General features: G+C 43.2%; 1 protein-coding gene across 1 annotated transcript in view; it reads right to left on the bottom strand.

Moving 5' to 3' along the window:
- LOC137379339 (leucine-rich repeat-containing G-protein coupled receptor 5-like) overlaps positions 1–23,360 on the bottom strand; it is a 131,746-nt gene that overhangs the window by 78,605 nt on the left and 29,781 nt on the right. Inside the window, exon 2 of the mRNA XM_068050048.1 lies at positions 8,890–8,961. Coding sequence (XP_067906149.1) covers positions 8,890–8,961 — 72 coding nt within the window. The remainder of the gene's footprint in view (positions 1–8,889; positions 8,962–23,360) is intronic.

Below are 23,360 nucleotides of genomic sequence, written 5' to 3'. Positions count from 1 at the left end.
TACACTTCTTGCATTAAAACAAATACACCTCAGACCACCAGTCCCTTTGCTTTCATCATCTGCTCCCTGCCTACTCTTTCCCTTAGTCACGCTGACTTCATTATCTAGTTCCTTACAGGCTTTAGTTACTACCTCCTTACTCTCCACTGACCTCATTTGGTTCCCAACCCCCTGCCACATTAGTTTAAACCCTCCCCAACAGCGCTAGCAAAAGCACTCCCAAGGACATTGGTTCCAGTCCGGCCCAGGTGTAGACCGTCGAATTTGTAATAGTCCCACCTCCCCCAGAACCGGTCCCAATGTCCCAAAAATTTGAACCCCTCCCTCCTGCACCATCTCTCAAGCCACGCATTCATCCTGACTATTCTTTCATTTCTACTCTGACTATCACGTGGCACTGGTAGCAATCCTGAGATTACTACCTCTGAGGTCCTACTTTTTAACTTGGCTCCTAACTCCCTAAATTCTGCTTGTGGGACCTCATCCCGTTTTTTACCTATATCATTGGTGCCTATGTGCACAGCGACAACTGGCTGTTCACCCTCCCCCTTCAGAATGTTCTGCAGCCGATCTGAGACATCCCTGACCCGTACACCTGGGAGGCAACATACCATTCGGGAGTCTCGTTTTCGACCACAGAACCGCCTATCTACTCCCCTTACAATCGAATCCCCTATGACTATAGCCCTTCCACTCTTTTTCCCGCCCTTCTGAACAGCAGAGCCAACCACGGTGCCATGAACCTGGCTACTGCTGCCTTCCCCTGGTGAGCCATCTCCCTCAACAGTATCCAAAACGGTATACCTGTTGTGGAGGGAGATGACCGCAGGGGACACCTGCGCTGCCTTCCTGCTCTTTCTCTGCCTTTTGGTCACCCATTCCCTTTCTCCCTCAGCAATCCTAATCTGCAGTGTGACCAATTCGCTAAACGTGCTATCCACAACCTCCTCAGCATCGCGGATGCTCCAAAGTGAGTCCATCCGCAGCTCCAGAGCCGTCATGCGGTCTAACAAGAGCTGCAGATGGACAAGGGACCCAGTCCTTGCTTCCCCAGTACACAGAAGACCTGGTCAGGCCAGTTTACTCACATAACTAAGTAGCTGTTTGAATTTGAACTTGCTAAGAGAAAGAAACTCAGAAAGCTGTTTGCTCCTGGACTGAGAACACTTCTCTCCTGTCTGCTCTCATCTTGCTCTCACCAGCTTTGGAAAACATTGAAGACATAAAAACCTCAAGAGAAAAAATTCTCCTACAGTGAACAAGCTTTAAGGATAATACAGGGTCCCAACGAAAAGTACGACTACCTACAATCAAGGACTGCAGCGAGCTCAAAGCACAGTAAAAACCACTCTTCAGAGATTGCCTCAAACCTCTCCATTTTATTTTTCTTCTGCTCTTTTCTGTCCCTATTTGCATGTGCGTATCACGTATCCATGCTAGCGTGGAGTGCGGCGTGTATCTTTAGGCGTTAACCGAATTAGAGTTTAAGTTTTAATAAATTTCACTTTTCTTCTTTAAACCTAAGAAAGCCTGTTTGTGTGCATTTCTTTACCTTATAACCGGAAAGTGGTGAACAAGGATACACCAAGGGGGAGCTCAAAACACTGTTTAAAAATTAAACCCTGTTACAATAAGACCAGGTGAAGACAGTAAAAGACCTCTATACACCTTTCTCACCTGGTCATAACAATATTTAGACTAAATCTTTTGTTTAAGCAAGTTACCTTCGCAAAAGTAATGGGCAACAACTAATGCTTCAGATTCTCAGACAACTTATAGATTATTGATTGGAAGATACTACATGACAGAAAAGCAGATAATCACATTATGTGAAAATAATCGAATTAGTTTTAGCTGAAGCATTGTTATATAAAACATAGCCATTAAAGAAATTTTAATAGTCTAGATTTTCTTACGTGTAGTACAATTGCTCATATTTAATGAAAGGCAAAAATAAAACTGAAGAATCCAATCAGTTAAAATACTTTGTTCTATAATTAAACAAGGTACCCACAACCTATAAACAAATGATTTTTCAAAGGTGTTTATATGAGAATTGAGCAGACACTGTTGCTAAGATGTTTCACAGTACATTGCACACATTAATATCCTTGGGTTGAGATGAAGTTACATTTTAATGGATCATAAATAAGATGCGCATAGGTTTCAGGCTTCTATTCTTTTTATGGGTTTCCTAGCTGCTCATGAGCTTCCTGACCCTGGGAAATGACTATTGACTGTGAGATTTGCAACTTCAACTGAATGCAGGCCTTTCTGCAGCCAGCTGCTGTTGAGCAACCCCCATATCTACACTGCACCACCACCCACCCACCCCCAATGCCCCACAACCTTTCCACCTATCAGTCCAAGCATCCATTTCACTGTTGTTAACTATGGAGCCACTCTGGGACTCTCTCCATCAATGATATCACTGCAGCCACCCCGCATCAAGCGAGATGTGCCCAGAGAAACACCTTCCCAATAATAAAATTAATTTTTCTACAAAAAAGCCAAACAAAAAATAGTAAATCTATTCTTCTTTAGAGATTTGAAGAATACTTTGAAGGAAAGACGTTCCCTCCCCTTCAACTATAGTTGAGTTGTGAAGTGCATTGTCATAATCATCATATTTGCCATTATTGTTATTGTCATTATTCTGATCCCTTTTCATCATCATCATCATCATCACTGCCACCGATATTGTGGGATCTATTTTATTCCCAGCTGCCTGGTGGAAACTGGGCAATTACCTGTTCAGATTCCAACCATTTCCACCCTTTTGTGATGTTAACCTGCAGATGAGGTGCCTGCCTAAAGCAAAGGGGAGGCACATAAACTTTGGCAAATCGGGGTCCATTACATCATTGGAACCTTGATGCAATTTTGTCTGAAGCCTGAGTGGGGAGGCTGCTGTGGCTTTCCCCCTGGGCAGAAGGGGATCTGGAGTTGGTCTGAAGACAAAAAAGGCCCTCTGGTCAGTCACAACAATTTCCTTTGTTGGGCCAGGAGGAGCAGGAATGCCCCTTCCCTACCCACTTACTTAGAAATACCCAATCATTGCCTGTTGGTAGTTGCCCTGTGTCCTCTTCACACCCGTTCTGGACAGGAAGTGGTCTGGTGGTAATTAACTGGAGCCCAGACATTAGAATCGCCCTGGCCTCCTGCTGCGTCTGCTTGATGGGATATCAACTTGCTGGAGCAGTTTCCAGAAGCAGCAGACACCAGGTGGCAGTCATTCTCAGGTATCTTGTCCAAGTGATCATTATTCACTTAATGCCTATTGTGGCAGGTTATCCAACCTGGCTGTCAATACAACCAAGTTTGCTGCAAATCTCATCCGGCCTCCACACACACATTTCCAACAGGTTTAGCCAAAGAGTCATCAGGTATAGGAACCCTGATCAACTTTCCCCTCCCTGGCTCAAGTATGCAGAATCATTGCAGCAGCTGTACTGCCCATGACCTCTACCACCTGGAAGGACAAGGGTAGCAGACGCTTGGGAACAATGCCACCTGCAAGTTCCCCTCTAAGCCACACACCATCCTGACCTGATACTCCATCACTGTTCCTTCACTGTCGCTGGATCAAAATCCTGGAACTTCTTTCCTAACGGCACTGTGGGAATACCTGCACAAGGTGGACTGCAGCAGTTCAAGAAGGCAGCTCACCACCAACTTCTCAAGGGCAATTGGGGATGGGCAATAAATACTGGCGACTCTCACATCGCATGAAGGAATTAAAAGAAAATGGAGTCAGCTCAGATCTTGGATTGTATCTTGTTCCTGTCAATCAATCAATCAGTCACTCACTGCATATTGCTCAGCCAATTGAAATACAAAGTTAGTAATGTAATTTCTATCAGGAATAGATTCTCTCAAACACAAGCCATTGTGATCATTGTAAATTTCAGCTGGAGATATTAAGAGGTAGATGTAAAATATGGAAGGCTGGCATCACTTTCCATGAAGCAATGTGCCATCAATACTCAGAGGCAACAGCTCATATAAGTCTGCAGGATGTAGCAGAGATCTGTTATCTAATAGAAAAGCCTATCATCGCGAGCTGGTGTCCTCCTCTGTACTTTCTACAATTCAAGGAAATTGAAATAAGCTTCTGTCTAAACTGTTCTACAGTTCTTCTGTGTATGCATATAGATTTATCTTTAATGTACCTGCAGATCATAACAGTTCAGTTTGAGTTTAATCCTTTTTTATGTTTAAATGTGATTTTTGTGGAACAGGTGTTATTTGAAGTTTGAAAGCGATTTGCTCCAAAGTTTATTGTTTGATGAAATAAAAGCGACTAGGTCTTCTGAATGAATACTTGCTGGTATCCATTTCATTGCTTTCCTTAGAACACCTGTCTTAGGCTTTCAACAATAATTGTGGTAAAAATACACCAACTGTATTATATTCCACGATATACTAAGCCACTCTGTTAGAAAACACCCACTTTTCACATCTTAAAATGGAAATTGGACATTTAGTATAAAGCCGTCCTAAATCGATCATTTCTGGCTAGATTTTCTACTTTAGTTGCCAATCCCTACTCTTGCCAGTTTTTAGCTGATAAAACAGACTTAACAGTTTCAGGCTCTTCAACCATTATTGTTCAAGCACATCCTCAGCTAGGACTTTAGTGTATCAGATAAATGAGAGACCAGTCATTAAATGAACTTGTGTAAAGCTGGTAAAAAGTAACTCCCACCATTTAATTGTATTTTTTATATCTTCAATTTAGCTTTGCTAAGAAACATGCTAAGAATGCCTGCAGAGTCTCATCGACAGGTTTGCATCTGCCTGCAATGAATTTGGCCTAACCATCAGCCTCAAGAAAACGAACATCATGGGGCAGGATGTCAGAAATGCTCCATCCATCAATATTGGCGACCACGCTCTGGAAGTGGTTCAAGAGTTCACCTACCTAGGCTCAACTATCACCAGTAACCTGTCTCTAGATGCAGAAATCAACAAGCGCATGGGTAAGGCTTCCACTGCTATGTTCAGACTGGCCAAGAGAGTGTGGGAAAATGGCGCACTGACACGGAACACAAAAGTCCGAGTGTATCAGGCCTGTGTCCTCAGTACCTTGCTCTACGGCAGCGAGGCCTGGACAACGTATGCCAGCCAAGAGCGACGTCTCAATTCATTCCATCTTCGCTGCCTTCGGAGAATACTTGGCATCAGGTGGCAGGACTATATCTCCAACACAGAAGTCCTTGAAGCGGCCAACATCCCCAGCTTATACACACTACTGAGTCAGCGGCGCTTGAGATGGCTTGGCCATGTGAGCCGCATGGAAGATGGCAGGATCCCCAAAGACACATTGTACAGCGAGCTCGCCACTGGTATCAGACCCACCGGCCGTCCATGTCTCCGTTATAAAGACGTCTGCAAACGCGAAATGAAATCGTGTGACATTGATCACAAGTCGTGGGAGTCAGTTGCCAGCATTCGCCAGAGCTGGCGGGCAGCCATAAAGACAGGGCTAAATTGTGGCGAGTCGAAGAGACTTAGTAGTTGGCAGGAAAAAAGACAGAGGCGCAAGGGGAGAGCCAACTGTCCAACAGCCCCAACAAACAAATTTCTCTGCAGCACCTGTGGAAGAGCCTGTTACTCCAGAATTGGCCTTTATAGCCACTCCAGGCGCTGCTTCACAAACCACTGACCACCTCCAGGCGCGTATCCATTGTCTCTCGAGATAAGGAGGCCCAAAAGAAACTTGCTGGTATCCATTTCATTGCTTTCCTTAGAACACCTGTCTTAGGCTTTCAACAATAATTGTGGTAAAAATACACCAACTGTATTATATTCCACGATATACTAAGCCACTCTGTTAGAAAACACCCACTTTTCACATCTTAAAATGGAAATTGGACATTTAGTATAAAGCCGTCCTAAATCGATCATTTCTGGCTAGATTTTCTACTTTAGTTGCCAATCCCTACTCTTGCCAGTTTTTAGCTGATAAAACAGACTTAACAGTTTCAGGCTCTTCAACCATTATTGTTCAAGCACATCCTCAGCTAGGACTTTAGTGTATCAGATAAATGAGAGACCAGTCATTAAATGAACTTGTGTAAAGCTGGTAAAAAGTAACTCCCACCATTTAATTGTATTTTTTATATCTTCAATTTAGCTTTGCTAAGAAACATGTCTATTATTTGATTTGGTGGTGTCTTGTATTCTAATGTGGTACTTGGTTACCTACAGAGAAGTTGGAACTGACATCTGCTGGAACCAAAATAGATGCAATATGGCAGAGTGTTGGTAGATGTTAATGGATTATGATAAATACAGCATCGTCAATTCTATAAATTCCGTTTTGCAGCTATGATTTTTATCTTACCACTGAAATGTAGATTGATGAAATCTGAGGCCACCCAGTCATTGAGTTCCTTACTATCTCGATGTGCTTATGTTTGCACACAGCTGAAAGATTGTTTACTATGTACTGTAATAGGACTTTTCTACATGCATTATTCATTCACTTCATTTACTTTTGTGGCTATAATGCAGAAGGTACCCGAGCTTTTTGACTTTAGGGCTGCACATGCATGCACGATAGAGCCTTTGGAGCCTCATTTAATCCCAGAAACTTTTTTTTAAATTCATTCTTGGGATGTGGGCGTCACTGGCTAGGCCAGCATTTAGTGCCCATCCCTATTTGCCCTTGAGAAGGTGGTGGTGAACTGCCTTCTTGAACCGCTGCAGTCCATGTTGGGTAGAGACACTCACAGTGCTGTTAAGAAGGGAGTTCCAGGATTTTGACCCAGTGACAGTGAAGGAACAGATATATAGTTCCAAGTCAGGATGGTGTGTGCTTAGAGGGGAACCTGTAGGTGGTGGTGCTCTCAATTGGGTGTGATCACAGTGCAGACTGGCAGATGTTGCAGTTGCTGAGGCCCACCATTGTGTCACCACCTTACCTCAACTCACCCACGCTGAAACTGCCGCTGCCGTCCTTTTCCCAACCAGTGCATGCAAAATGGCAGAAGGGCATTTGCGACCAAGAATGCGGTGGATTTCACTCCTGTTCTTCCCTGGCCTGCTATGGGGATGGTATTGGTTGAGGATTCTTTTAAGAATTTCTGGAACAGGTTGCCTCCTGACTTGTACTGCCCATGGTTGGTGGGCAGGAGCAGGAACTGGCAGTAGTCGGGTGGGCAGAGATGAAAATATGTTGAGGTCTAAATGGCCCCTATTTAGATGAAGGCACAGTGCACCTTTTTCTGGCAGGACCTCTGGCTACCTTGATTTAAGTCCACCTGAAAATCAGAATGGACATCAGTGCAGAGGTAAGTTGGCAGGACTAGCAATCACTTCATCTTGGTCCCACTGCTGTAGTAAGGTGAAAATTGCTTCTCCATGACTTTGATTTAAAGTTACAATTGCATTTCTGGCTTATGTTAGCATTGCATTTCTTTGCCCACATATAGAGAATTGTGCTTGCATCCTTGCATGGCTGCATTAGATCCTCTCGTCAATAGCTGTCTGCATGAGAATAAAATGAAGAGGTTACTTTTCATGATGCACTGGATAAATATACAGTTTGGTACGGTACTGAGCCATGCCGATCAGTAAAGCTGTAGGTTTCCTGCTCCATCTGTACTGTTAGCTGATCTCGGCTTGGATGCTGATGGAAGCACTATAATTGGTTTCAGTAGTGCTAAAGTAAGGAATGGGAGAGGGGGAGTAGGGGAGGGGGTGAGGGCAGTGATTATCCAAAGCCACCATCTAGTGACCCTGTTGGAAAGTGCACATGTCTGCACATTGGATAAGGATGGGATCAAGCTCTGCCACATCTCCCATGATTGTGGCTGTTGACAAGCTACATTGACTAATGAAGAATGGCTACTTGGATGAAGTCCCAGGTAGCTGCTAGCACCTAGGAAACTTTACCTTATTGTGAGTCAGCACTTTTAGGAGAAGAGGGGACAAATATTTGGGTAAAGTTTAATAAATCATTTGTAATGAAGAATGGTCTTAATTGTTTATAATGGATTATTTTAACATAAGAAATAGGAGCAGGAGTTGAGGCCCCTTGAGCCTGCACTACCATTCAGTAAGATCATGGATGATCTTTTACCTCACCTCCCCTTTCCCCGCACAATCCCCATATCCCATTTTCATTTGAATTATTGATTTACTCAATAATCCAATAAACTCAATCATTTCCATCTTCACTATCTGAGGTGTATTATAGGAATAGGACAAAATTACAAATGCGGTATTCCTCTCAAAGGCAGAGCTCTCAAGTGTGTTGGTGCTAATGAAACAAAGGCGGCTTCAGTGGATCGGACACGGCCGCAGGATGGAAGATGGTCACATTCCCAAGGACCTTTTGTATGGTGAAGTAACCAGGGCCAAAAGACCAGTGGGCTTCCCAAAGCTCTGCTTCAAGGATGCTTGCCAGCGTGACATGAAGGTCCTAAATGTCGACTATCACACCTGGAAGTCACTAGCTGGTGAAAGAGGGAAATGGCGACACATCCTGTGGACTGGTGTGCATTACCACGAAGACCACTGGCCACAGCAGCTTGACAACATGCACCAACGTCAAAAACAACTCGCTGCCAATTGATGCAGGTTCACATGTGGCAGAACCTGCCTCTCAGAAGTGGCCTTCACAGCCATCAACAAAGGTGCACCAAGAGAAGACGCCCCACCCAAATGGATTGTTTGCTGCGTGTCCATCATCTTCAGTAGATGGAAGGATGCCAACAACAATTATTGATTTACTATTAGTCATTGCTGTGCAGCATTACTTGTTTCAAGTGACTTTGCTTCAGTTTCTAAACACCAATCATTATCCCAAGACAACCATTTTTATTCCTTGTAACCATGTGTGATACATATATTCCATTTAAGACTAAGAGTAATACTCACAACTCCTCTAGGAAGTGGATATTAAAAAGGCCATTTTGGGGCAGCTCAGTGATGTTGTTCATGCTGAGATCTCTAGGAGAGAAGAATGAAGTGGATATTGTGTTAATCCATGATACAACAATTACACTGGGCTATTTGCAATGAGCTATGTTAACTTACAATTACGATAAAAACATTCAGCAATTGAGGTCTCAATTTTAAAAATGCAGAAAAATAGGATTTAATACTAGAACGTCTTCGATGCTGGTTTTGATTTAATGTCAAGTTTGGTGGAATATCAATTACATTATTCTGACTCCAGAAATATCCTGAAAAGTATTTCTACAAAGAAGCATTTCACAGCCTATCCAACTCTGAAAAATGAATTATTGATTTGTAACAAAATGCTTTTTTGTGTATTTGGCAAATCTAAGTAAGCCTGTATAAAAAAAAAAATTTTCATAGAAGTTTATGAATTAAGCAAACAAAATAAGGCACAAAACATGTGATCCAGTTATATACCACATTTCCTGATGGGCAGCCACAGTAGTTCCTGGTGCAGGAAATTAATAAAATTCCTGCGCAATGCAGAATTTAAACAAATGCTGTATAAGGTGAATTTACTGTTAATAGATTTAATACCATTTTTGTTCACTTCAGTATTTTCAATAGCTTTCCCATGCTTATAGTGTATCCATTAGGCTTTATCTCAGGCTATGGAATTACCAAATGTAACTGTCTCTCTGACAATTCAGTCCCTTTTAGATGCTGAAACAGTTTCATAGAGAAAGGAAAAGTTCAGCCTTAGGCTCAGTAACAGTAAAGATTCTGATTTTCTTGTAGAAATAAGCAGGACCAATTGTTCAGGAATATGAGATCTAAGATGTTTAAAAGCAGAGAAAAACCACTTTGATGTGTATGATTGGCTTGAAAAGCTGGAATATCTATCCAAGAATTAAGATGTCATGATAAAGATAGTAAATATGGTCCCAGATGATAACTGCAAATGGAGGTTCTCTAAATCAATAGCATCATTGATTTAAGAGTTAAACGAAGATACTTCTGCTCTGTTTCAATAAGTTTGGTATTCTTGCTATCTTTTGGCATTATCTGAAAATGCTTCTAACTTGTTTTTTTTAAAAAATCAAATAAGGATATATATTTATCATTTTCTGAATTCTTTTCTACTTGAATTTGCTAATGATTTCCAGAAAACTCTGCAAAAGACAAACAGCCCACGGACAATTACTGCTCAAAAATATTTTAAATATAAACAGTGCTGCTACAAGTGTCTCTTGGGCAGGTGCAATCAAACACCTAAAATATTCCTGTGGTCTAGGATCAATGGAATGAAATACTTTCATGAAAACTATAGGAAGTACACTAATAAGAGAGCTGTCAAAAGAATCTCCAATTTTGTGTAATGTGACTTTGCATTTCTTTTTATCACACAGACTGCAGACAGCTGTCAGATGTTTTGACTGCACAATGCAGGAAATTTATGCCAGAACTTAACCAGTCAAGTAAAAATCCTTGACAATATCATCAAAAGATAATGGAAAACAACATCTGACTGAATGGAACTTTTATTATCAGCACTAGTGATCATTGCCAGCACTCACAGTTTTACAAAGCACATTATGTGCTTTTATTACTGATATTTGCCTCAAAGAATGAAGAATAAACCTTGGAATTCAGCATATTGGAACACATACATGCTGTTAGCATTTTTATATATGGATAAATATTCACAAACATTTCAAATATTTTCTTCAACAGCTTACAAGCTGTTTATGATTCTTGCAATCATATAAAGAAAATCAGTCTGATTAAATTGCTTCAACATTATAACATGTAGAAAAGGAAGATGAGTTTGAATAGAAATGTTTTAAAACACAATTGTATAATGCTATCTTGTTCCAGTGACATTTTCTTAACTGTCCTTGAGCACAAGGCCACCAGTCCAGTTTGCAATCACTAGCTAGCTGTATTCAATAAAGCATAAAATAATTTGCACACCTTATAAGTAAATCATTCCAGTGAGTTGACACCTTTACAGGGGGTCGAGCCCCAAAATAGGATTATTGCTTTGTACTCAGTTCCCTCTCCCACTTCATAGTAAAATGTCATTACGATATAGAATATGTTGCACAGGTTTTTAGCTATTTGGATCTTTTTTGGCATTGGCATATATGATAACATTTGCCATGTAAAGTATGTAGGACAACTGTAATTTGGGGGAAAAATTGGATAGCCCCCGAAAATGGGTGTGGGGTTTGTGATGCTTGATTAACCCACACCTGTTGCTTCCGATGCAGGCAGTGTGCAAACTTCATGCTGTCTGTTCATTTAAATGATTCAAGCATGCAGCCCAGCGCTAAATACGCTGTTGAGGGAACAGGGGGCCCAAGTTCATGAGAGACTACTTCAAGCCAGCCTGCACCTTTTAAAGGGAAGGTCCATTCTGGCTGCAGCAGCTGCTGAGAGTGGCCGGGGAAGAGAGTCTGAATTGCAATTAGACTGGCTAATGATGAAACAGGGGAGAGAGCATGCTCCAACGTGCTCAGATACTGCACTGGAGGTCTCGGTACAGGAGGTGGACAGGAGGAGAGATGTCCTCTCCATAGTGGGCAGGAGGCCCTCTAGACAGACATTGCGAAGGCAGTGGGAGAAGATTGCCTTTGCAATCAATATCAGCAGTCAAACCCCAAGGACCTGGATGCAGTACCGCAAGAAGTTTAATGACCTCACATGAGTGGTCAAGGTCAGTGAATGGATCTTCAAATGCCATATCCTACCTACTAAACCACAAGTCTTAGAAACTGAATAATTCATCACACGCCTATTATTCATCAACCAACAATCTCTAGCAATCACTACTCATAACCAACTTTCATACCTTCAAGCCTCACAACCACATCTCGCATCTTGCGCATGCTGCCAGCTATTCAAACATCAACCAAGCAAATTGCACTACACTCTTGCAGGACAAGGTGGTGCAAAACAAAAGGTAGCAACACCTCCCGGATGGGGAGCAGGCATGTCCTTAACCCCAGTAAAGTAGATGGTGCTCGCGATTACTGGAGCAGCCATAAATCAGGCTGTGGCCAGTGGCAGGTCTGAAACCATTGAAGGTATGCCCACACCTAATCTACCTTCTCACATCCCACTTCCCGCTCATCCCACAATTTTTTTCTGATTTACAAGCTGCAGATGATGTCAACATGCTGTATCTCTTGCTTCCCCACCCTCACCCCACCTGACCAACTTCCCCACGACAACACTACCCTTGTGCCTTTCTCCTTTCAGAATACCCAAGAACTGAAACCTGGCCAAGCAATGGTGGAAAAGCAAGAGGTGGAAGAGCAGGAAGACTGTGATGAAGAAGAAACATAGTCGAGCACGAGTTCTGCTGCAAAGGATTCAAATAAAGGACATAGATGGGGTGGTTTAAAGAAAAAGGCTGATGAGCATACACAATGAGATGCTTGGTGCATTGCCAGGTCTGCCAAAAAGCCTGCGGTCGAAGTCAAGGGTCATGGAGGAGTCTGGCACCAACTTGGCACAGGGCTTTGCACAGAGTTTGGAGCTCTTTCTTCTCAATGTGAAAGTGGTGGCCAGCTCTGTGCGAACACTCGTGGATCCATCCACGATGCAGCATCTGATGGCTGATGTCTCGGCTTCCATTGCAACACAATCAGAAGACACTCAACCTACTGCCACTCAAGCTTAGACTCATGTCATCACAACTGAGGATGTTAGTGTGCAAAGGGGCTTTCAGGGTAACATAGTAAACCACCAATCTCTTCTGGGAGCGTGGCAGTGGCTTACAGCATTTGTCCGCTCGCCACTGCCACTTCACCAGTGCTCTTGCTGTTGCCCATCAGCCAGCCAGTCAAGACTGCTGCTACCCATACCAAATCGTGCAGTCCCACACCAGGCCTTCTAGAGCCAGAGTTGCTCGAGCGCATCCTGCAAGGCCATCTACAGTTTTCCCTTACAGTATCTCCCAGTGAAAGTTAGCAGCTTTCCCAGTCATGCTGCAGCCACTGGGGTAGCACCAAGCTGGAGCACGAGGATAGGCACTAAGAGAATGCACAAGGGCAATTAGTTGACTTTTGTATGAAATATTGGATGCCTGGATTTATAAATTTAGTTTGGAATGTTTATTTTCTGGTGGCTTTTATTTCAGCATTGTAGCTAAGAGGATGCTGTGAAGGCCAGTAACAGAGGGAAGGTAAGGTATCGGACGGTTGGTGAATGGGGAATTGTGGTTGCATTCACGGATATCAGAATCAGATGAGTCATCCAGAAAGGGAATGTGTTGGTCTCCTCCTCCCACCCTATATCTGGTGGCAAGGGCAGCACCCTCATGATGGTGAGGTTGTGCAGTATGCAACAGGCCTTGGAATGCTCTCTGTCGAATCCTGCAGGGCTCCCCCAGAGTGGTCCAGACAGCATGACTTTTGTTATATACATGCTGCCCATGTGTACGTGCATTGTACACCAGAATCAGGAGCAACGCTGTCAAAAGACAGTCCTCGTCACCCAGTAGGCACCCTCTGGTTTGTCGTGGTGGCTCAAATGCAGATGGTACAGCAGACCGTGTAGAATGAAGCCTTCATGACAGCTGCCAGGATATCGGACGTTGACCAGTATGATGTGCAGAATATGGCCCCACACCAGCTGCATGTTCAGGGAGTGGAAACCTTTCTGGTTGTCGTACATTTCAGATTTCACATGCGGCATCCAACGTGTGTGGAGGCAATGGCACTCTGCACCATAGGGAAGCCAGCAGTCCTTGTGAAGCTGTGCTCTCACTCCTCCACCTGCTTCTTTCTAGTAAGAGAATAAAATGTATTCAACTCTCTTGAAATACAAAGCCTCCTTGATCTCCCTTATGCAACAGTGGATGGTGAACTGGGAGATGTTACAAATATCGACTGCTCCAGCCCGACATGAGGCAGACACAAAGCCACAGACGCTTTCACAGCCATTGGCAATGCCCTGTTCTGAAGCTGCAGTTGTGACTGCAGAAAGTAGCAGATTTCAGTGAGCATCTCCTAAGTGAAATGCAGGCACCTGACACACTGTTCCTCATAGCAGTTGAATTGGAGAATTACTCCCTGCATGCCCCATTAAGAGCCCTTCTCCTCCTCCCTCTCCTCATCCCTCTTCCAGCAGCTTGTCCTAGGAGCATAGGACTTCGGAGCAAGAATAGGCCATTCGGCCCTTCGAGCCTGCTCCACCATTCGTGGTCTCAACTCCACTTTCCTGTCTGCCCCATAAGCTTAACTCGCTTGTCTATCAAAAATCTATTTAACTCAGCCTTGAATAAATTAAATTATCCAGTCTCCACTACTTTCTGGGGAAGAGAACTCCACAGACTAATGACCCTTTGAGAAAAATAAATTCTACTCATCTCTGTCTTAAAAGGGGGACCTCTTATTCTTAAACTGTGTGTTATGAGGATTTCCTTTTTTTGTATTAAAACTTGGGATTCTATATTTTTTAAAACTGAAAAGGATTTCAGTTGTCGTCAAGACATCTGACGATAGCTGAATTCTATGGATGTTTTTGAAATGAAGTTCAACAGCACAGTGGCGCAGTGGTTAGCACCGCAGCCTCACAGCTCCAGGCACCCGGGTTCGATTCCGGGTACTGCCTGTGTGGAGTTTGCAAGTTCTCCCTGTGTCTGCGTGGGTTTTCTCCGGGTGCTCCGGTTTCCTCCCACAAGCCAAAAGACTTGCAGGTTGATAGGTAAATTGGCCATTATAGATTGTCACTAGTATAGGTAGGTAGTAGGGAAATATAGGGACAGGTGGGGATGTTTGGTAGGAATATAGGATCAGTATAAATGGGTGGTTGATGTTCGGCACAGACTCGGTGGGCCGAAGGGCCTGTTTCAGTGCTGTATCTCTAATCTAAAAAAAAAGAAAGGACTGGAAAGCAGGCAATTTCAAGGAAACCAGCAGGGGGTTTGACCTAAGAACTACCTTCTGTTGTGACAAGAGAATTTATGATTTGGCATGTGACTTACCTCTGGAAGGTTTTGGTTTCATTTTTGAACTTTAAAAGCCAGTGGGTTTGGACAAAAGCAGGCAATTGGAATTTGATTTTGACCTGCCTGGAGATCAGAAGAAGAACCAGAAAAGTATTACCTCTCTGGAAAGAATCCTTGCTCTTGAAAAGCAAAAGCTTGTGTGAAGTGGAACCGTTGACTCCTGCATTTTCGAAGAAACCCTGAATTTGCAGAAATCTTGCATCTTTAAAAAGAAAAAGGACTTTTGCATCGAATGTGAGAACGGACACCTGTTGCTACACCCCTGATGGAAAACCTATGTGAAGGCTTCTACTGTTGAAGTTCTTTGAACACCTACCCATCACAGACTGTTCATCAACCTCGCCTGGAAAGACTTCCAGTGGCATCCAACTATTCAACTTTGAGACACCTCACCAAACCGATTCCAGATCATGTCAGTCTAAGTTTTTTTTATTATTCCTTTCATTCAATAAGTTTAGTTTTAGTTTAGTTTAGAGATACAGCACTGAAACAGGCCCTTCGGCCCACCGAGTCTGTGCCGACCATCAACCACCCATTTATACTAATCCTACACTAATTCCATATTCCTACCACATCCCCACCTGTCCCTATATTTCCCTACCACCTACCTATACTAGGGCCAATTTATAATGGCCAATTTACCTATCAACCTGCAAGTCTTTGGCATGTGGGAGGAAACCGGAGCACCCGGAGGAAACCCACGCAGACACAGGGAGAACTTGCAAACTCCACACAGGCAGTACCCAGAATTGAACCCGGGTCGCTGGAGCTGTGAGGCTGCGGTGCTAACCACTGCGCCACTGTGCCTTTGAAACAGCTGTATACCAAAATCCCTTTTTTTTCTCAGTTAACCAGTTTTTGGATGTATGTGTGTATGCATGAGAGCTAGGGAAAATAAGGAGCTTTAATATCTCAATTCGTATATAGATTTACTTCATATTGGTTAAGACTTGGTTTTATAATAAACGGTTAATTTTGTTGTTGATTAAAGAAAGCTGGATGTGTGCTTTATTCTGGGGACAAATAGAGTATCTAATTGGCCGTTTCAGTAAGTGGGAAAATTTATTGATATGCTGTAACTTGTGGAGAAGTGGGACTGAATTAACAGTGCACTCCTCCTGCCTTGGTCGTAACATGTGTCTCCTAGTTCTAGTTTCCCCACAGGAGGAAATCCACTTAGGATCTTATAAGTTTCAATAAGAACAATTGTCATTCTTCTAAATTCCAATGAGTATAGGCCCAACCTGTTTAACCTTTCTTCATAAGATAAGCCCTTCATCCCCAGAATTAGTCTGAACTGCTTACAGGAACATATGAGCAGGAGTAGGCCATTCAGCCCTTTGAACCAACTCTGCCGTTCAATTAGATCATGGCTGATCGTCTGCCTCAATGGCACTTTCTCACGCTATCTCCATATCCCTTGATGTCATTAGTTTCCAGAAATCTATCCAACCAAAACTGTACACAGTAGTCCAAATGTGATCTCACCAAGGTCCAGTACAACTGCAGAAAAATGTCCCAACTTTTATACTTGATTCCCCTTGCAATAAATGCCAACATGCCATTTGCCTTCCTAATCACTTGCTGTACCTGCATATTAACCTTTTGTGATTCATGTACCAGGACACCCAGATCCCTCTGTACCATTGAGTTCTGTAACCTCTCTCCATTTAAATAGTACACCGCCCATCTATTCTTCCTGCCAAAGTAGACAAGTTCACATTTTCCCACATCATACTCCATCTGCCAAATTTTTGCCCACTCACTTAACCTATCTATATTCTTGATAACTTACTTTCCTTCCTATCTTAGTGTCATCGGCAAATTTAGCTACCATACATTCGGTCCCTTCATCCAAGTCATTTATATAATTCATAAATAGTAGAGACCCCAGCACTGATCCCTGTGGCACTCCACTAACTGCATCTTGCCAACCTGAAAAAGACCCATTTATCCCTACTCTCTGCTTCCTGTTATCTAAACAGTCCTTTATCCATGCTAGTATGTTACCCCCTAACCACGTGCTCTTATCTTGTATGGTAACCTTTTTTTTTAGATTAGAGATACAGCACTGAAACAGGCCCTTCGGCCCACCGAGTCTGTGCCGAACATCAACCACCCATTTATATTAATCCTACACTAATCCCATATTCCTACCAAACTGTTTCTACCTGTTCCTATATTTCCCTACCACCTACCTATACTAGTGACAATTTATAATGGCCAATTTACCTATCAACCTGCAAGTCTTTGGCTGTGGGAGGAAACCGGAGCACCCGGAGAAAACCCACGCAGACACAGGGAGAACTTGCAAACTCCACACAGGCAGTACCCGGAATCGAACCCGGGTCCCTGGAGCTGTGAGGCTGCGGTGCTAACCACTGCGCCACTGTGCCGCCCTTTGATGTGGCACCTTATCAAATGCCTTTTGGACATCTAAATGCACCACATCTACAGGTTCCCCTCTATCCACCCTGCTTGATATTTCCTCGAAGAAATCTAATAAATTATTTAAACACAATCTCCCTTTCACAAAACCATGTTGATTCTGTCCGATTATGATTTTCCAAGTATCTTGCTATAACCTCCTTCATAATGGATTCTAGTAATTTCCCTACAAACGATGTTAGGCTAACTGACCTATAGTTTCTTGCTTTCTGTCTCCCTCCTTTCTTGAATAACGGTGTTACATTTGTTATTTTCCAATCCGCTAGCACCCTTCCAGAATATAAAGTATTTTGTTTTCCATTATCAATTCCCCGGACTCACTCTCTAGAGGACCAACATGAGCTTTAGTTACTCTTTTCCTATTTGAATACTTGTAGAAACTCTTACTAACTGTTTTTATATTACTAGCTAGTTTTCGCTCATGCTTTACTTTCTCTCTCAATTTTTTTCATCATTCTTTGCTAGTTCTTAAAATCTGTCCAATTTTCTGACCTACCAATAATCTTTGCAGATTTGTACAGTGTTTCTTTTAATTTGATTCTATCCTTAATGTCCTTATTTAGCCATGGATGATGCATCCTTCGCAAAGGATCTTTCTTTCTCAGCAGGTCTGGCAGCATCTGTGGAGAGAGAAGCAGAGTTAATGTTTCAGATCAGTGACCCTTCTGAAGAAGGGTCACTGACCTGAAACGTTAACTCTGCTTCTCTCTCCACAGATGCTGCCAGACCTAGAGTATTTCCAGCGTTTCTTGTTTTTATTTCAGATTTCCAGCATCTGCAGTATTTTGCTTTTATCTTTCTTTCTCACTGGGATAAATCTTTGCTGAAAATTGTTAAATATCTTCTTAAAAGGCTGCCACTACATCTCTGCTGTCCTACCTTTTAACCTAGTTTCCCAGTTCACTTTAGCTAGCCCTGCCTTCATACCCTTGTAATGACCTTTATTTAGGTTTAAAATATTAGTCTTTTACTCGCACTTCTCCCCTTCAAACTGAAAATGAAATTCTATCAACTATGATCGTTGTCGCCGAGAGCCTGTCCTGTACCGCCTCTGCTCATTCTCCCTGTCATGCTGTAATCCAAGGTAGATACAAACTACTGCACCCATGTCTAGGTAAAGTGTTTTGTCCAGAACTCTTGAAGTCAGGACCATTGCCTTCAGCGCCTGTTGCACTCCCTTTAGACTTCAGCAACTTTAAGCAACGGTGTAAAGCACCGAAAGATTTTGCAAACTCAGCAACAGCCAATAAAAATCAAACAACAACGAACCTAACCTGAAAGTAGTTGATGATCACTTTAAATAGTGCTGGTGGGAGAACTCTTTCCTGCTGCTGAACGCCCGTTCAGCTGTGCAATATTAAGAGAAGGCGTCGGCTAGAGCATTGAGCTCCAAAATGGCATTGGTGGTGTCAAATCAGCGTTTACATGGCTGTGTGCGCTGGTGGTTGGGTGTGTGATAGGAAGCGTATAGTCATCATATTTCAGCCATCATGACCGTAGGGCAGGCTTGTTGGACCAGTTGGTTTTTTCTTGTTTGTCATTTTTGCATGTTCATTAAAGTTGAACGATAAATAGAATCTATGTTATAGAATATCAAACTCGGGTGATTTCTAAAGGAATAAAGTTGTGATTTTAAAAAATGTTGGTACTAATATATTATAATGAGACATTTCTCCATATTGGTGATTGAACCTAATTACAGTGCAAGCATAGTTAAATTTGTAGAATGGTACAGTGTTGAACAGTGAAACTACTGAACAGCACTTGGAGGAAGCATTGAGGGTGGCAAGGGCGCAGAATGTAATCTGGGTGGGGGACTTCAATGTCCATCTCCAAGTGTGGCTCAGTAACACCACTACTAACTGAGCTGGCAGAGTCCTAAAAGGACATAGCTGCTAGACTGGGTTTGCGGCAGATGGTGAGGGAACCAACAAGAGGGAAAAACATACTCGACCTCGTCCTCACCAATTTACCTGCCGCAGATACATCTGTCCATGACAGTATTGGTCGGAGTGACCACCACAAAGTCCTTCACGTCTTCACATTGATGATACTCTCCATCATCGCTACCACTGTGCTAAATGGGATAGATTTCGAATAGATCAAGCAATGCAAAACTGGGCATCCTTGAGGCGCTGTGGGCCATCAGCAGCAGCAGAACTGTACTCAATCACAATCTGTAACCTCATGGCCTGGCATATCCCCCAATCTACCATTACCATCAAGCCAGGGGATCAACCCTGGTTCAATGAAGAGTGCAGAAGGGCATGCCAGGAGCAGCACCAGGCATACCTCAAAATGAGGTGTCAACCTGGTGAAGCTACAACCTAGAACTGCATGCATGCCAAACAGCGTAAGCAGCATGCAATAGAGCTAAGCGATCCCATAGCCAATGGATCAGATCCAAGCTCTGCAGTGCTGCCACATTCAGTTGTAAATGGTGGTGGACAATTAAACAACTAACTGGAGGAGGTGGTTCCAGAAATATCCCCACCGTCAATGATGGGGGAGCCCAGCCCATCAGTGCAAAAGATAAGGATGAAGCATTTGCAGTAATCTACAGCCAGAAGTGCCGAGTTGATGATCCATCTCAGCCTCCTCCTGAGGTTCTCAGCATCACAGATGCCAGTCTTCAGCCAATTCGATTCACTCCGCGTGATATCAAGAAACAACTGAATGCTATGGGCCCTGACAACATTCCGGCAATAGTACTGAAGACCTGTGCTCCAGAACATGCCACGCCCCTAGCTAAGCTGTTCCAGTATAGCTACAACACTGGCATCTCCCCAGCAATGTAGAAAATTGCCCAGGTATGTCCTATACACAAAAAGCAGGACAAATCCAACCCAGCCAATTACCGCCCCATTGTTCTACTCTCAATCATCAGTAAAGTGATGGAAGGTGTCAACAGTGCTATCAAGTGGCACTTGCTTCGCAATAACCTGCTCAGTGACGCTCAGTTTGGGTGCCGCCAGCGTCACTCAGCCCCTGACGGCATTACATGGACAAAAGAGCTGAACTCTAGAGGTGAGGTGAGAGTGACTGCCCTTGACATCAAGGCAGCATTTGACCGAGAATGGCATCAAGGAGCCCTAACAAAACTGGAGTCAATGGGAATCAGGAGGAAAACTCTCCGCTGTTTGGAGTCATGCCTAGCGCAAAGGAAGATGGTTGTGGTTGTTGGAGGTTAATCATCTGAGCTCCAGGATATCACTGCAGGAGTTCCTCAGGATAGTGACCTAGGCCCAACCATCTTCAGCTGCTTCATCAATGGCCTTCCTTCAATCATAAGGTCAGAAGTGGGGATGTTCACTGATGATTGCACAATGCTCAGCACCATTCGCAACTCCTCAGATATTGAAGCAGTCCATGTAGAAATGCAGCAAGACCTGGACAATATCCAGGTTTGGGCTGATAAGTGGCAAGTAACATTTGTGCCACACAAGTGCCAAGCAATGACCATCTCAAACAAGAGAGAATCAAACAATCTCCCCTTGACATTCAATGGCATTATGATTGATGAATACCCCACTATCAACATCCTGGGGTTACCATTGACCAGAAACTGAACTGGAGTAGCCATATAAATAGTGTGGCTACAAGAGCAGGTCAGAAGCTAGGAATCCTGCACTGAGTAACTCACCTCCTGACTCCCCAAAGCCTGTCCACCATCTACAAGGCACAAGTTAGGAGTGTGATGGAATTCTCTCCACTCGCCTGGATGGGTGCAGCTCCAACAACACTCAAGAAGTTCAACACCATCCAGGACAAAGCAGCCAGCTTGATTGGCACCCCATCCACAAACATTCACTCCCTCCACCACCGACGCACAGTGGCAGCAGTGTGTACCATCTACAAGATGCACTGTAGCAACGCAACAAGGCTCCTTCGACAGCACTTTCTAAACCCGTAACCTCTACCACCTAGAAGGACAAGGGCAGCAGATGCATGGGAACATCATCACCTGCAAGTTCCCCTCCAAGTCACACACCATCCTGACTTGGAACTATATCACCGTTACTTCACTGTCACTGGGTCAAAATCCTGGAACTCCCTTCCTAATAGGACTGTGGGTGTACCTACCCCACATGGACTGCAGCTGTTCAAGAAGGCAGCTCACCACCACCTTCTCAAGGGTAATTGGGGATGGGCAATAAATACTGGCCTGGCCAGCGATGCCCACATCCCCATAAACAAATAAAAAAGGCCTGAATGGCCTACACCTGCTCCTATTTCTGCTGTTCTTATGGTTGATGATCCCTCAAATAGCGCTGGTGGGGCGTCCTTCTGCTGCTGAAGGCATGTTCAGCTGTGCATGTTTAGCATATTACCTGGAGCGTGGAGGTCGAAAATTGCACCACTAGTGCCAAATCAGTGCTACACACTGACACATGTTACAATTGGCCTACTCTGCATAATTTCAGGGCATGGTACTAGTGCCCATGCTGATGACCTGCCCAAAATGGCACAGTTGCCATTTTGGACCAGAAATGGCACCTGTGGCATCGAAAATACAGGCGCTACGCAATTGACTTGAGGCCATAGATTTTGAAAGATAGGAAAGCAGATATAAAAGACCATAAAAAGGCAAGTACAATTCTGGATTTATTCACAGGGACACTGAAACAAAAGAAAAGAGAGTGATGTTAGTTTTGTCCTAGACGTTGGCTGAGCCACAGTAAATGCATTGTATGTGGTTTTGATTTGAGAGTCATGTGAAAAAAAACCATCGAGGCAGAGACTACAGCATAATTTAACTGGTAATTGGATAAGTATTTGAAAAAAACAAACATAAAAAGATGTGGGGAAATGGGATTAAATAGCTGTAGCTGAAGAGCTAGCACTGGCAAAGGTGCAATAGGCGGAACGACCTCCAGTTATGCTGCAATTTCAATGATGATTTCATCTGTACATTATTTATGTAGCCTTTATTTATAAACATGTGAAAAATCAAAAGCAAGAGTTGGGTAGTCACCAAACAGGGTTTGGTGAGTTAGTCAGGCATGTATTGCATGGATGATTAATCATTTCAGGAAATAAATTTGGTATTCAGTATAGCCAAGGCTCCAGTAGAGGGAGCAGGACAAACAAACAATTACTAGGCGGGAGTAAGAAGATCAAAGATCAAATAAAAAGCACAATGCCAATAGAACTGACAGAGAAATTTCTGCTTGATTGCAAATGGTTTTGTGAATGAGGTCATTCTACAGAAGAAATTTGTTACCAAAATTACTTTCTTAGAACTTAAGCTTGAAGCCTCTATAAAGAATGCAGGCAAATAAATATTGCATTAACATGGGAGACACCTCTTTAACTTTCTAATAAGATAGATGAATGCAAGCAGGATGTAGCTATAACTCTGACTGCGATAGTGTAGCTATTGCACATTATAGCAAGCGTATGGTATCAGTTATTGTTCCTCATTAGTTACTATGCGAAGAGACTAATAGATAACTGTCAAGTACAGTATTATACACACTCAGGTCACATATAAGCCTTGAATTTTCCAACAGTCTGTCAGTAATGGAGTTTCATTACTGAAGGTTTCTAGTCGAAAGCCTGGCCCCCACTTTTGCGATTCACCTAATTTTCCATATTGTGATTTTAGGTTGAGCAGTACAATTGTGCTACAGGCATGTGCAAGCTTGATTAAATGAAAGATTTTTGCAAATCAGGTCCTGTACTGAATTTTATGATTTCAGCCAAGGCTCTGGCCTCAGCACGTATTGCACCTACACAAAATGGGTGTCTGATGGAAACCTGGCCTTGCTTGCTTTGCATTGTCTCTTAAAGCAAGATCACTATTGAAGTCCTTCTTTGCAGTGAGTGTTATTCAGATTGTGCAGTGCACATTGTGCTTACATTAACTGGACTCTACATTTTTGCCATTTTGTTGAAACCTTCAGTTTTTAATACTTGCTTTCCTAGAGCCTTGCCAATTCCTACTGTAGTACAAGTTATAAAAAGAGCTGTGAAAGGT

This window comes from Heterodontus francisci, chromosome 18 (assembly GCF_036365525.1).
Source record: "Heterodontus francisci isolate sHetFra1 chromosome 18, sHetFra1.hap1, whole genome shotgun sequence".
In the NCBI taxonomy this organism is placed as follows: domain Eukaryota; kingdom Metazoa; phylum Chordata; class Chondrichthyes; order Heterodontiformes; family Heterodontidae; genus Heterodontus; species Heterodontus francisci.
This window is presented reverse-complemented; position numbering and strand designations above follow the sequence as displayed.